Source organism: Ananas comosus, linkage group 20, assembly GCF_001540865.1.
Source record: "Ananas comosus cultivar F153 linkage group 20, ASM154086v1, whole genome shotgun sequence".
Classification (NCBI taxonomy): Eukaryota; Viridiplantae; Streptophyta; class Magnoliopsida; order Poales; family Bromeliaceae; genus Ananas; species Ananas comosus.
Genome location: NC_033640.1, coordinates 669,866 through 683,243, shown reverse-complemented (window position 1 = coordinate 683,243; position 13,378 = coordinate 669,866). Strand labels below are relative to the sequence as shown.

At 34.8% G+C, this 13,378-nt stretch overlaps 1 protein-coding gene across 4 annotated transcripts; it reads left to right on the top strand.

Moving 5' to 3' along the window:
• LOC109725405 (probable magnesium transporter NIPA2) lies at positions 1–5,072 on the top strand. 4 transcript variants are annotated; one of them, XR_002220250.1, is made up of 9 exons: positions 5–509; positions 806–862; positions 1,896–1,986; positions 2,060–2,220; positions 2,772–2,899; positions 2,988–3,125; positions 3,633–3,725; positions 4,183–4,630; positions 4,780–5,072. XR_002220250.1 is itself a non-coding variant. In XM_020254579.1 (8 exons), exons 1-8 carry the CDS (start codon positions 383–385, stop codon positions 4,342–4,344), a joined length of 957 nt encoding a protein of 318 aa, XP_020110168.1. In that variant the 5' UTR covers positions 5–382; the 3' UTR covers positions 4,345–4,772. The 4 variants fall into 4 exon arrangements, 3 of the variants coding, with proteins under 3 accessions (XP_020110169.1, XP_020110168.1, XP_020110170.1); XM_020254579.1 differs by lacking the exon at positions 4,780–5,072 and having other exon boundaries at positions 4,183–4,772; XM_020254581.1 differs by lacking the exon at positions 4,780–5,072 and having other exon boundaries at positions 384–499; positions 4,183–4,772.

Here is a 13,378-nt window from a genome sequence, read left to right as displayed (position 1 = left end):
CTCCGTTTTCGTTATGCGGGCGCGGTCGCATGCGACCTCCGCACCACCTCCCCCCATGAAACGCAAATGCCGTTGTGTTGCCCTCGTGAAACCCTCGTCTCCTCTCTCTCTCTCTCTCTCTCTCTCTCTCTCTCTCTCTCCGCCGCGGCGGTGCCATGTCGCCACCACCACCACCACCACCGCGACCGCGACCGCCGCCGCCGCCGAGCACGAGGTCGGAGGACGCGCCGCGCGAAATGGCCGCTTCTTCGGGGTTTCGTTTGGTCTAGGTCTCGCTCGGTTTGGTGCGCGTTGTGTGGAGGGCGCTAGGGTTTCGTAGATACGGCGTTGGGGGTGTTAGGGTTTTTGTTATTTTTGTTTGTTTTGGGGGGGTGAGGGGGCGATGGTGATGTCGAAGGACAACCTCCGGGGCTTCGCCCTGGCCCTCTCCTCGAGCTTCTTCATCGGGTCGAGCTTCGTCATCAAGAAGATCGGATTGAGAAAGGCCGCGTTGTCGGGGGTAAGAGCAGGTTGTGCATCTCCTCCTCCTCTTCTCCTCCTCCAAGCCCCCCTTTTTTTATGATTTTTTTGGGGATTTTATGATCCGGGTATTGATCATTTCGTGTCGAAATCGCATAAAAACGTGATCTTTTTAGCATATTGCCATTGTGTAGATCGTATAATATAGTTTTAATTGGTGCTTTTTGAAATTGTTTCTTTCTCTTGATTATTTCATATTGAATCATGAAAAAAAAAAAATTTCTTTTTTCCTGCTTGATTGGTTTGTGTTGTGATGTTCACATTGTTTCGACTTTCATTTCGCAAGGTTCGGGTGGTTACTCATACTTAATCGAGCCCCTGTGGTGGCTGGGAATGATTACTAGTAAGTATATTGCTCAAAACTTTGCCTCTCTTTCGTGTTATTCGAAGTAGTATTGTAGATTCCATGTTTCTCTACAAGTACATTGTTGTTTACCATTCCACAAATTATATTGGGTGTTAATCGGATTGGGAAAATTATCAGCCATTTAATCTTGTTTTTATGGTATATCTTCAATAGGACGAAACTCACGGAATGAAGTTTTCGAAATTTCAAGTTAATTACTATTCTATTGATGTTCAAACAATATAAAATGCACCTATATTAGTTGTGGTATGGGTAGAGAGTGATACAGGTCATGCTTACGACTCGCACTAAGAGAATATTCTCGGTCAAAGTATAATTCTTGGGATAAGAGAGGGAGACATATTACTTTTACTGTTGACATTTCATCGCTTTTTAGTTACTATAACCATTAGTTTGATCTTACATAAGCTGGTATTAATATTATTTTAGTACCATCTAGGTGTTCCATGTGGTACTATTGATAACATTTTCTTTGTCATGTATAAGGATGAGCACATTGTTTGAATTATCCTATGGTGTGGAGGTCCCACAACATCTTCTGTCTTTTTTTAAACCAAACATCTGGGAAAGTCATTTGACCGTTTGATGTTGTTTGGATTGGTTTAAGTCTAGTAATCATACCTTGTTGATATTTTGGGTCAACTGGGTCTTCGTTGATTGGGCTATTCATGGACCTGGACCACACCTCGATTAGCTAACCAATAACTTGGGCCAGTTTCCTAATGACTATATTATACTAAACCGTCATTATTTTCTTATCAACCTTTTGCAGAAAGACTGTTGAATCATTGCAAATGCTTAATTTATCTTTTAATGATGTTAAGGAAATTCTTGAAGATAAGTTTTAAGATTGGATAGTAGCCTCCATATAGTTCATGTTACTTTGGTTGTCTTTCTAAGTCCATATAAACAGTCGTTTGAATATTCCAAGCTGCATAGTTTGATTATGTTTTAGTTTTGGAATTTCAAATTCACTATTTGCTACTAATTCCTTCTCCTCCTCTTCTAGTGATTGTTGGTGAGATTGCTAATTTTGCTGCATACGCATTTGCTCCCGCAATACTTGTTACTCCCCTGGGAGCTCTGAGCATAATTGTAAGGTAGTAATGGTACCCATTACTTATGGAAATGAATGATTTACATTTTTCTGTGCTAAATATCTCGATTTTACAGTGCAGTACTTGCACACTTCATTTTGGGCGAGAAATTGCACATTTTTGGTATCCTCGGCTGCGTTCTCTGCGTTGTGGGCTCTACAACTATAGTTTTGCATGCCCCTAAAGAGAGAAACATCGAGTCGGTGAAGGAAGTGTGGCATCTCGCAACTGAACCTGGTAATTATGTTTAATTACTTTTTCATACTAACAGTTCTTATGGGTTGGTTCACCAAACTTTATTCCTCTCAATCAGTGTACAAAAACTTCATGTTTTGTAACAATTGGTTTTGCCAGTCAAGTGCCGTTAAATTTCGCTAACGAAATGGGATAACATGGTAACTAATTTCATTGCTATGTCATCTCTTTAGAATAATAACATGACAGCTAAATCAACAGCTATATATCTTTCTATTAAGGAAATGTATCGGCACCTACTGGACATACCTGATCGTAACGGAAATCGAAATGCAGCACATCAGTTGCCATAATAACAGAAACTAAAGCTCGTGATTTAATCGAAACTTTATGATAATTTTCTGATATATGGAGTAATTTTCCCCATAATAAGACAAATTATGCCAGCAACAGATTCTTCCGTGACTAGATTTTTAGCAATAACACTAGGTCCCTGATGAGTTTTTTATTCTTATCCCTTGGTGTACTGGTTTTTCCGAAATTAATTTTGATTCCCATTAGTTAATTTCAAACTAATAATGTTTCATTAACAGGTTTTCTTATCTATTCCTGCGTGGCTGCGGTCTTAGTTCTTGTTCTGATTATTCGGTTTGTTCCACGCTATGGGCAAAAGCACATGGTTATATATATTGGAATTTGCTCATTGATGGGTTCTCTCACGGTAATTTTTGCAAAAGTTTCACACCCAAATAGGGTCTCAAATATAAATAATAATCGACCCATAATTGCAAATTTGTCATCTTCAACAGGTTATGAGCGTGAAAGCTGTGGGAATCGCCTTAAAGCTGTCATTTTCAGGAATGAATCAATTTATTTATGTTCAAACTTGGTTTTTCTCAGCTGTTGTCATTATCTGTTGTCTCGTGCAACTGAACTACTTAAACAAGGTAATTAATAACTCAATATAGAAAGTGGAGAGTCAGCTCTTATGCGTAATTTTTTATGCCCTAGTCGGTAAATTTGGTTCAAAACAATGTATAATCTAGAATAAAAGTTTGTAAGTATAAAACCTTATCGGAAATCCATTCTACAGTTGAATCTTTTTATTTGCACATGGATCAATGTTAATAATATTAAATTGGAGTTTGTGTTTGCTGTGAGTGAAGCTATAAGCAATATTTAGTCGGGACTTCATGGTGGTTGTATTTGACATATAATATTGATTTGTTGATGAGGAATATACTTTAAGATAAGGAAAAGCTAGAACAGTACAGCTGTTAGAGTTAGGTTGCAAACAATCTACTATATGGTGGCAAATAATCGCATAGAATTTGAACCAGAGGAATGATAAGGTTAAAATAATTTAGGGCTTTGATTGCCCTATTTTCACTTGTTTTTGTATATTTACTATTAAGCTTTTGAGCATGATCTGATGACTTGTTCGAAATATGCAGGCTTTGGACACATTTAATACAGCCGTTGTATCGCCGGTCTACTTTGTGATGTTTACCATTCTCACTATTTTTGCTAGCATGATCATGTTTAAGGTGACATACTCGATTAGTATCTTCTTAATGTTATTTTTTTTCTTTTCAATTAATGCTGTTTTTCCCTTCCTTTGATCTTTCAATATTCTACTCTGCTTGTCGTTGCCTGTGCGAGCTTGAATTGCATTGTACTTCTGAAATCTTTTTTTTTAATCAAAACGTATTGTCGGGTACTATTTAGCTGTGCGATCTTCAACTACAACTTCAAGTCTGAGCCCATTAAAGTAGAATCTTTGATTAATACAATTGCATTGAAATAAAATCTTTGATAATACAGTTGTTGTACTCCTGTATACTATCCGCTATTTCTTTTACAGTTTACTCCGTTTACTCTCTCTCTTTAAGTTTTTTTTTTTTTCGAAATTATTAGTATAAGCATATTTCTATTTGGGTTACTCTTATCCCAAGCTTTTCAGCTTCTCATGCAAGTCCATAATATTACTCTCTTTGATACCAGGAATGGGACTCGCAGAATGCGACACAGATCGTTACAGAACTTTGTGGCTTTGTTACCATCCTCTCGGGAACTTTCCTTCTACACAAGACAAAGGATATGGGGAACGATTCTCCAAATACTGAGACAGCCGTTCTCACAGAATCGGAGCTTCAAAACCAATAAAGATAGTGTTTCTTCACTTGCTTTTCATCCATTGGTCGTTTTCGCGATCTACAGAGCCTACCGTTCACCGTGACTTCTCAACACTTCGATATAATAGAATTCATTGGACCTTTGTTTCACAAGGGCTTCTAGGTCTGAATTCCACTTCCTGGCTCATATACTGCTGGAAAATAAGATGTTGGTTCCTCCAATTCACGGAATTATTTTTACGACATGAGACTGCAGAGACTTCGAAAGATTATAGATTGGAACACACTAAACACATTCTTTGTTTTTATTATTAAAGGTGATGTATATAGAATTCTTACTGTTTGTATAGAATAAATAACAATAGCAGATTTAGCTTTTAGTATAATTTATAGATTTGAACCATTTGCTGTTATCTTGTCAATTGCATCTGAGGGAAGTTATGTTTCTTTCTTTGATTCTCTGCAGTTTCGAATGGGTAAATCGCATCTGCGGTTCGCAAACTTTCAAAACACTGAGGTCGAAGTGGAGTGCGAGACCATCATTTCCCGTTAACTCGAGTGGTAGTGAGGTTGATGCTCCTACGACGTAAGCTTACGTGGTGGTCGCATCAGCTTTGCTGTCGCTCAACTTAAAAGGAATTTGAGATGTCCCTAAATGAAGCCACTAATAGATAGTATTACTAGCTTGATTTATACTACCCCTTAGAGCTTGTTTGGATGTCGGAAACATAACTAAACCTAACGCGACTTATTAGTTTTCTTTATTAAATTTTAAAATTATCATATTGTCCTTGATTTGAGTCTCACCATCACATGGTAAGATAAAAAAAAGTTGCATGCTGTAATGGGTAAGCTACATTTATGCTTGCAAAAGGGGGGACATGGAAGAATCTTTTAGTTGATGAGGATGGAGAGTGAAGAGTCATAGGTGCAAACTCTTTGATGGTTTCTTTTGGGTGCTTCTCATGCTAGTAATAGTTGTGGGTGACCAAAATCATTACACATGAATTGACCATGTAAAGAACAGAGTCTAAAGATAAGAAAAGTGGGGGGAAATATATATATAATATATGTATAAAAGAATAGCATCAATATATCACCAAGATATAAAATATTGAGTACTACAATGTTGTGTATCATTTATACATAATATAATATATCTCTGGATCAAATTTCAGCTTTAATTGGACCTAAATTCCAAATTGATCCTCTGTTAGAAGAAAAAGAAGCTTCTTGGAGCAGCAATAAAGGAGATGTACCATGAAAGAACATATTTAGGTGCGACGTAAAAAGAAAGTAATTTTTGATATTACCAAAGTAAGTTTTGATATTGTCATAGCAGATACATTGAATCTCTAACGATATATATATATATATATATATCCGTAAAGAGAATTTAAATTTTTCTGAATGTAATTTACCTTGTGAGAAATGGCAATCCATATAAGGAAAATTTGGTTGGTGATAAATAATTACAAACACTAAGACAATAACAATTATATGCAAATAGTACTACTAGATGTTATATTCCTCAAAAAAAAAAAAAAAAAAAAACAACAAAAAGAAAACAAAAAAGCTATTATAAACATGGATCATGCATGATCAATCACCATTTTAATTTTTCACATACCTACACATAAGGGACATTATTATCATCATCATTATTACTACTACGTACTACTATTATATTATTTCATATTTTTGAATCTGGTCAATTTCATTTCTTTCTACTGTTACTATGCTTACCAAAATGCTGAAACATCCTCATCCCTTTCAAAACCTTTGATATCTTCATCAAATTTGGCCTTCCAACTCCTAAATTCATGTTGCCTGTTGAGAGCTTCAGTGCTTTTAGGCAACACACTTGTCTAACTGATCCATCTTCTTCTTCTTCTTCTTCTTCTTCTTCTTCTTCGTCCTCCTCTTCTGCTTCTGCTTCTGCTTTTACTTTCAATTCCTTTTTACGCTCGTCTTTTACTCCCTTCTTCTCTTTTTTCCATCCATTGTTGATCTTACTGGCATTGACCTCATAAGCCTCCCAAAGTAAGTCCATCTCCTCGCCCCCTTTGACGTCGACCGCTCTCTCGTCGTGTAGCTTAAACGTAATCCGCTCCTCGTAGAGCTTGCAAGCTAGCGTCCTCTTCCACTCTCGCTCCTTCCTCATCGATCCTTCCCTTCGAACTCCCTCCGACGCCGCTCGAGTGTGTAGAGCTCTTCGCCTTATCGAACAAGATCTCAACGAGTCGTCGCAACTCTCCGTCGCTCTCGACGCGTTCTCGGAAATGTGTTCATTGCATGAGCTAAGTTTAGCACCTTTGGATTCCTCTAAAGAATGCGCAAATGCGCCTTTTTCTTCGAGTTTGCAACTAGAGCTAGATTCATCATCAAGGCAAAGAGTGGGAGCATCGCGACACGGCGAAAGCACAACCCAATGTAGATGCTCGACTAGCCCGATCGGGTCCTCGGTATCGTCGTCGCGAGCGGCTTCGATCTTCTTGAGGAGTTGAAGAGCGATCGCGCAAGTTTTTCCGAGGAACTTAGGAGGGTGCAAAGTGGGCTCTCCATCATCAAGTGCATGAGGAGAAGGTGTTGTGAAGGTGAGGAGGAGAAGGGTGGTGGAGAGGAGGAGGGGGGAGAGGAAGGAGAGGAGGGAGAGGATGTGAGGGGAGAAGAAGAGGAGGTAGGCAAAGGGGAGAGGGTGGGAGGCTAAGAAGGTGCAAAAGGAGAGGAGGTCATCTAAGAAGAAGGATAAGAAGAGGGAGGTGGTGTTTGCAGTGGTGTTCAAGTGTTGGAGGTGCATTTCTCTCTTTGTGTTCTCCTCTCTCTCTCTCTCTCTCTCTCTCTCTCTCTCTCTCTCTCTCTCTCTTTGTTTTCTTTGGTGGTGAGGGGTGGGGGAATGTAGAAAGAAGTAAGTGGAGTTTGCTTTGTTTCAATGTTTGGGGGGTTGAGAGAGAGAATGAATTAGGATGGAAGATGTTGAAAGAAAGAGAGTAAGTTGTGTAGTTTGCTCTCCTTTTAAGTGTGAGAGAGAGAGAGAGAGCATGGATTAGAGGATTGAAGAGGGTAAGTTGTGGAGATTTCTTTGATGAAAAAAAAAGTACTTTGATTCTTTGAATTATAGACATTAATTGTGGAATGGCACCCCAAAGTTTATTTTTTAGATTGACAAAATTTATCTTACTTATTTCTAGTGTTAGATTTGAGTTATTATGATAAATTTACTTCCACATTTTGTTAAATTTAATGGCCTTGTCATCTATTAGTCATTACCCATTCTACTTTTGTTAACTCAAAGTAATTTAAATTTAATAAAAATCTCTAATTTAACTACAACTAAAATCACTCAATTCACAAAAAAAAAAAAAAACAAACAAAAAAATCAAAAGGTAAGTAAATGTCACTCAAAATGGCACATATATAGTTGAGATGATCTCCACACTTTTTCTTTCTTTTTTCATTTTCCTTTCCTTTTCCTCAATTGTTAGAGAGAGAGAGAGAGAGAGAGAGAGAGAGAGAAATGGGGAGGCAAAAGTTGCGTGAATGTAGGGAGGGAGAGGACTACCAAAACCAACTTTTTAGAGGGCCAATGTTTTCCATGCATGTGCTCAACTTTCTCTTTAACTAATTTATATTATATTATATTATATTATATTTATTGGTAGGGTTTTAACTATTCATCAATTTTGGCTAATTTTTACTTGATTGGAGGAGCATCTTGGATATAGGGGTGAAAATGGATCGGATATTATCCAAAATTATTTGTATTCGTATTCACTATTATCTGGGTTCGGATAGTTTCTATCCGGATATTGTCGAATATGAATGCGGATATGATTTTAGAAGGGCAAAAATTTCTGAATATCCGATAAAAACGGATCCGTATCCGTATATCTGAATTTTAGTAAATAGATAAGGGTGAGGGTTAATATAAATTGTGAAAAAATAAAATAATTTTTTTATATTTCGCTTGTCTATTATGAGTTTTCTATTAAAATTGCATGTTTTATTGGTGAAAAAAATAAGGTAACTAAGTAAGGTTAAAAAATGAGATAATTTTCTATAATTTTTGTTTATTTTATATGTGCATATTAGTGTATAGTAGTATCCGAATATATATTCGGTCTATATTCAAATCTGAAAAAACATTCGATCATATCCGAATCCGTTTTTAGCGGATATGGTAATAAAAATTTAACATTCAGCACATATTTGTATCCAAATTCGTACCCGGAAAAAAAATATGAATGTGGATATGGTTTTGTCCAATATCCGACCGTAATCGATCTGTTTTCACACCTAATCTTGGATCATCCAATCATTAGTGTTTTATAGTGAAGGATTATATTTTAGAACAACAAAATTAAGCCCAAAAGAACAAAAAAAGTGTAAACTAGGAAGCTACATATAGGTAAAAAGGTTATAAAGGAGAATCCAAAGCAAAAGGGGAGTGGTTAGGACTTAGGAGAACAAGGGCATGCATGTAACAAATGAGGAGCACATATATTGCACATGGAAATCAATGATGATGCTCCTCTCTCTCTCTCTCTCTCTCTCTCTCTCTCTCTCTCTAGTGTTCAACCACCCTTAACTAAACCTAGCTTATGAAAAAGGAAAAGCCTAATAAAAGAACCATTGCCTAGTGAAGTGATTGTTAATCTGAAAGTGTTTCTATATAACAGGGTTTTGAATCATGCATCTACATGTTTATGGGGTTTAATCCTTCGAGCTTTTCACGTACTAATAGTTAGTTAATTATTTTGGAATAGAGTAAGATTATGAAACCTTCAGATAATGATTAAAGGAGATCAAGCACCTGGTGTTATCTTAAGCACCTAGTGCATACCCTTAACTAAACCTAGCTTATGAAAAAGGAAAAGCCTAATAAAAGAACCATTGCCTAGTGAAGTGATTGTTAATCTGAAAGTGTTTCTATATAACAGGGTTTTGAATCATGCATCTACATGTTTATGGGGTTTAATCCTTCGAGCTTTTCGCGTACTAATAGTTAGTTATTTTGGAATAGAGTAAGATTATGAAACCTTCAGATAATGATTAGAGGAGAAGCACCTGGTGTTATCTTAAGCACCTAGTGCATTCGTACATCTCATCTCATGCGCTGTACTTAATACTCGATAAGTAACATCTCAAATACATAGCTTCCACATTATGTTAGATGTGATTTAAGATATCTGAACGACGTACATTCGTAACTAAGCATATAACCGTGTCAACATATTTATACTAAAATAGTAAGATTGTTTATTAAGAAAGTAAATATTACCCTACGTATACAGGCTTTTCTTTCGAATGTCACATTAGTTTGTTTTTTTTATCAAATTAAATTCTGATGAATTAACTCTTGATTTTAAAACCTTTGTAGATGCATTGGGTGCATGCACTAGCTAACTTCTTCATTTTATTTAATTTTATTTTGTTTTATTTTTGAGAGAGAGAGAGAGAGAGAATCTCTCCTTTGGTGACCCTACAACATGCACCCTCTATGCTGTTAATCATACAAATCACAAGACAAAAACATGTTGAAAAAGAAAATAAATAAATAAATAAATAACACACACATCAACCACAACTACCACAAATTAACTTTTTGAGCCCCCACCATTATATAACTGTTTATGGTCCAATTTTTCCCCTTAATTTTTCTTGCTCCCTCCTACAACCCATATGCATAGCAAAGGCTGAAACTGACACCTGCTCTTTTGTACAAAAAGCATTCAATGTGTCAAAAATAGGGATGTGTGAATAGGTACAAGTACCTAAATTTTATTTGAATCTGAATCCAAACAGAGCGGATTTATTTGATGCTAAACAAATTTAGTTTCAGATACAGATATTAAAAGTAAAAATTTGATGAATTTGAATTTGAATATGGATTTTATCTGTACCTGACCGGAACTTGAACCTGACCTGAACCTGAATTGACTTTATATTATATATATAAATGCTTGATGTTATATGAATTTGTATTTTGAAAATTTAGATTTAATATAATATGTTTTGAAATATGGTGAAGATAAATAATTGTTTCATATTCGGGTTTTCGGGTTAGGATTCGTGTTTCGAAATTTGTCTCATAAAATTCGTCTGATTTTGATTCAGAATTTTGAGTTTGGTAGATGAATTCGGGTTCGAATTTTTGAAAACCCTCCGAGAATCCGACCCGTTGACATCCCTAGTTTTAATGCACATAAACCTACACAAAATGTTGCATAGTACTTATAACATATCATTCCCAAATGCTTTTATCATTTTCGCTTTTTCTTTGGTAAAATGAAGAGATGTTATTTCAATCATATTAAATATATCCGTAACGGTTCAGCCAGTTAGCACTAATAATTCGTTGGGTCTCTAGAGCATGCCATGTTCGATAAGTTGATGGGTATTCAAAATTTAGGCTCGAAATAGTTTGTGCAATTTGAATATTTATCAGATTATTTAAAAGAACGTTGCACTATTAATCCTTCCTACTTTATATTTATTTTATCAATTTTCATGCCTATTCTTTTTTTTTGAATTTTGCAGCTTTTTAAAACACCAAAAGCCGAACTGAATTAATTAGAGCCATAAACCGAGCTGGACTGAACCCAAAAAAAAATGGCATATTCGATTTGGTTTATTTCTGAAAATAGGATATAATTTGATTAATTTTTATGTTAAAAACATTATTAATCTAAGTATTACTTATTAATATCTCTAATTATTTAATCATTATTTGAAATTAACTCATATTTTTTAAAAAATTTAAAGACATATACATATTGAATTACTAAAATTTCAGTTTATTCGTTTTTCCCAGTTTTTAAATTTTAGAATCGATTCGCGCGAATAGTTGACCGAGTCCTGATTTCAACGATTCGATTTGTAATTCGTTTGAAGAACGCGAATAATGCCACCCTTAGGTACGGATGTCAATGGAATGAATATCCCGAAATTTTATCCGAATCCAAATCCGAATGAAACGCGATATATCCGATGAGATATGGATATGGATTCGGATATGGATAATAAGAAATAGAAACGCGCCGGATACTGGGATTCGAACATGAATTAATTGTATCCGACGCGAACCCGAACCGAGTGAGACCCCCCACCAACCCACCGAACCAGATTTCATTTTGCTATATATATAATATATATTATAATATATTATTAAACTATAACTATAAATATTATATAATATATATATATATATAGATATATATTAATATAACTATATATTAATATTATCTTAATTTGTATATTTAAAAATTTAGATTTAATCATAATAGATTTTGAAATATTGAAAAAAGAAATAATTGTTTCAGTTCAAATATTTTTCGTTCGGTTCGCATTTGGGTTTTGATATTTTTTGTTGGGTCGGGTGATTGAAATTTTAAAATCCTCGTCGAATAGACAAGTATTGTATTCTACGATATGTACGATAGTACCACTTTTACGTATAATGGCACAATGGCTTTTAGTGCACCAAAAAAAAAAAAAGCCCTTGTATTTATTTTAATAGTTTCTTTGGGCTTTTTTGTTAAATAATTATTTCGGGCCGGGCTTAGACTTTGGTTGGAGTCCAATTTGAGCCCGACCCATTTCACCCATAAAAAGGCAAAATTATATAAAATTTTTGAAAAAACCTTTTCACTTTAGCCCCTGTTTTAAACTATTTCTCCTATTGCACCAATTACCCTCTCATAGTTTACCATTATTTCAAATTGGTCCAAAAAATTAGAATAATTATTATTAAATTTAGCTGTAAAATTTTATTATAGAAATAAGTTGGCGGATAAAATTAGTTAGAATTAACGCAATAGAATAATATAAACTGAACTAAGTTATTTTATAAACTGTCAATTTTGATAGTATCTAAATTTTTAAACTGTAATTGATATGGAGATGTTTTAGTGAAATTTTACTAATAATTATTCAAAGTTTTAGAACCTGTTTAAAATAGTAATAATATGTAAGAAAATAAATTAATATAATTTTTAATGTTGGAAAGTAAACAATACACGATCTAAAATATAGACCTGGCAAACAGGCGGGTCGGATAACCCACGGGTGGGTCACTGTACCTGCGGGTCAAATAAATATGGATAAAATTTATTCATAAAATTTTGAATAGTCAACATCTTTATCCACACTTGCCCACAGATAGGCAAGTGGGTACGCAGGTTATCCATAATTTTTTTTCTTTTTTACTCATATACTTTCTAAATAAAAAATATATATAATTTTTTTTAAAATATAACATAATTTTTTGTTTGAAATATCATAACATACAATAAATAATATAAAATCTTCAAACTTATAAATTATATTTTATAATATACAAATATTTTATCATCCAAAATTTTTATGATACGAAGTTAATAAAATTTTTATCATTAAAAAGTCAATATTAGAGATTATATATTTTTTAATTAAAAAAATATATATGCGGGTATCCGCGAATACCCACGGGTTGTTCAAAATTCTCACCACTTAACGGGTACCCACCCGTTTTATCCATAATTTTTTTAATAAGAAAAACTAGTACCCATACTCATAAATTTGCGGGTATGGATCGAGATCGTTAGGTCTACTAAAATACAAGAAAATTCTTTAGTAAATAGTGTTGGAACAGATTGTGATAAAGGTATGAAATAGAAAGATTAAAAAGGCTTCAAGGCGTGTAGCAATGCCACTTTTCTTAAGGCTTAATCCGTCCCCACCGTTCTAACAATTTGGTGTGCACCGGGTCAACGAACAACCTCCCAGGATACAATGAAGCGTAAACCTCAACTGCGTTTGCACACACGAAGTCGAGCCTTTGAGCACTCACTCGATTAAGTTGTCAAAAGAAATAGAATATAAAACAAGAATGGAATTATTATGAATGAAGACTTCAACTCTTCAACTGTTTTCTGTCTATATCCTTCTGCAACCAATGCTATGGACTTATATAGGCCACGAACGGGTGCTTCATGAAGTAACTATTCACGAAAGGGTGTTTCGTGAAGTGACCTTTCGATTGTGACTTTTCATTTGATCATAACTACCAAATAGTTATATGAATC

What these genes read in the sequence shown, in the direction of transcription:
- LOC109725405 (XM_020254579.1), top strand. Translation starts at nt 383, where the DNA reads ATGGTGATGTCGAAGGACAACCTCCGGGGCTTCGCCCTGGCCCTCTCC. An exon ending in CATTGATGGGTTCTCTCACG is followed by an intron (nt 2,900 to 2,987) that starts GTAATTTTTGCA and finishes CATCTTCAACAG; the next exon opens with GTTATGAGCGTGAAAGCTGT. An exon ending in AACTGAACTACTTAAACAAG is followed by an intron (nt 3,126 to 3,632) that starts GTAATTAATAAC and finishes CGAAATATGCAG; the next exon opens with GCTTTGGACACATTTAATAC.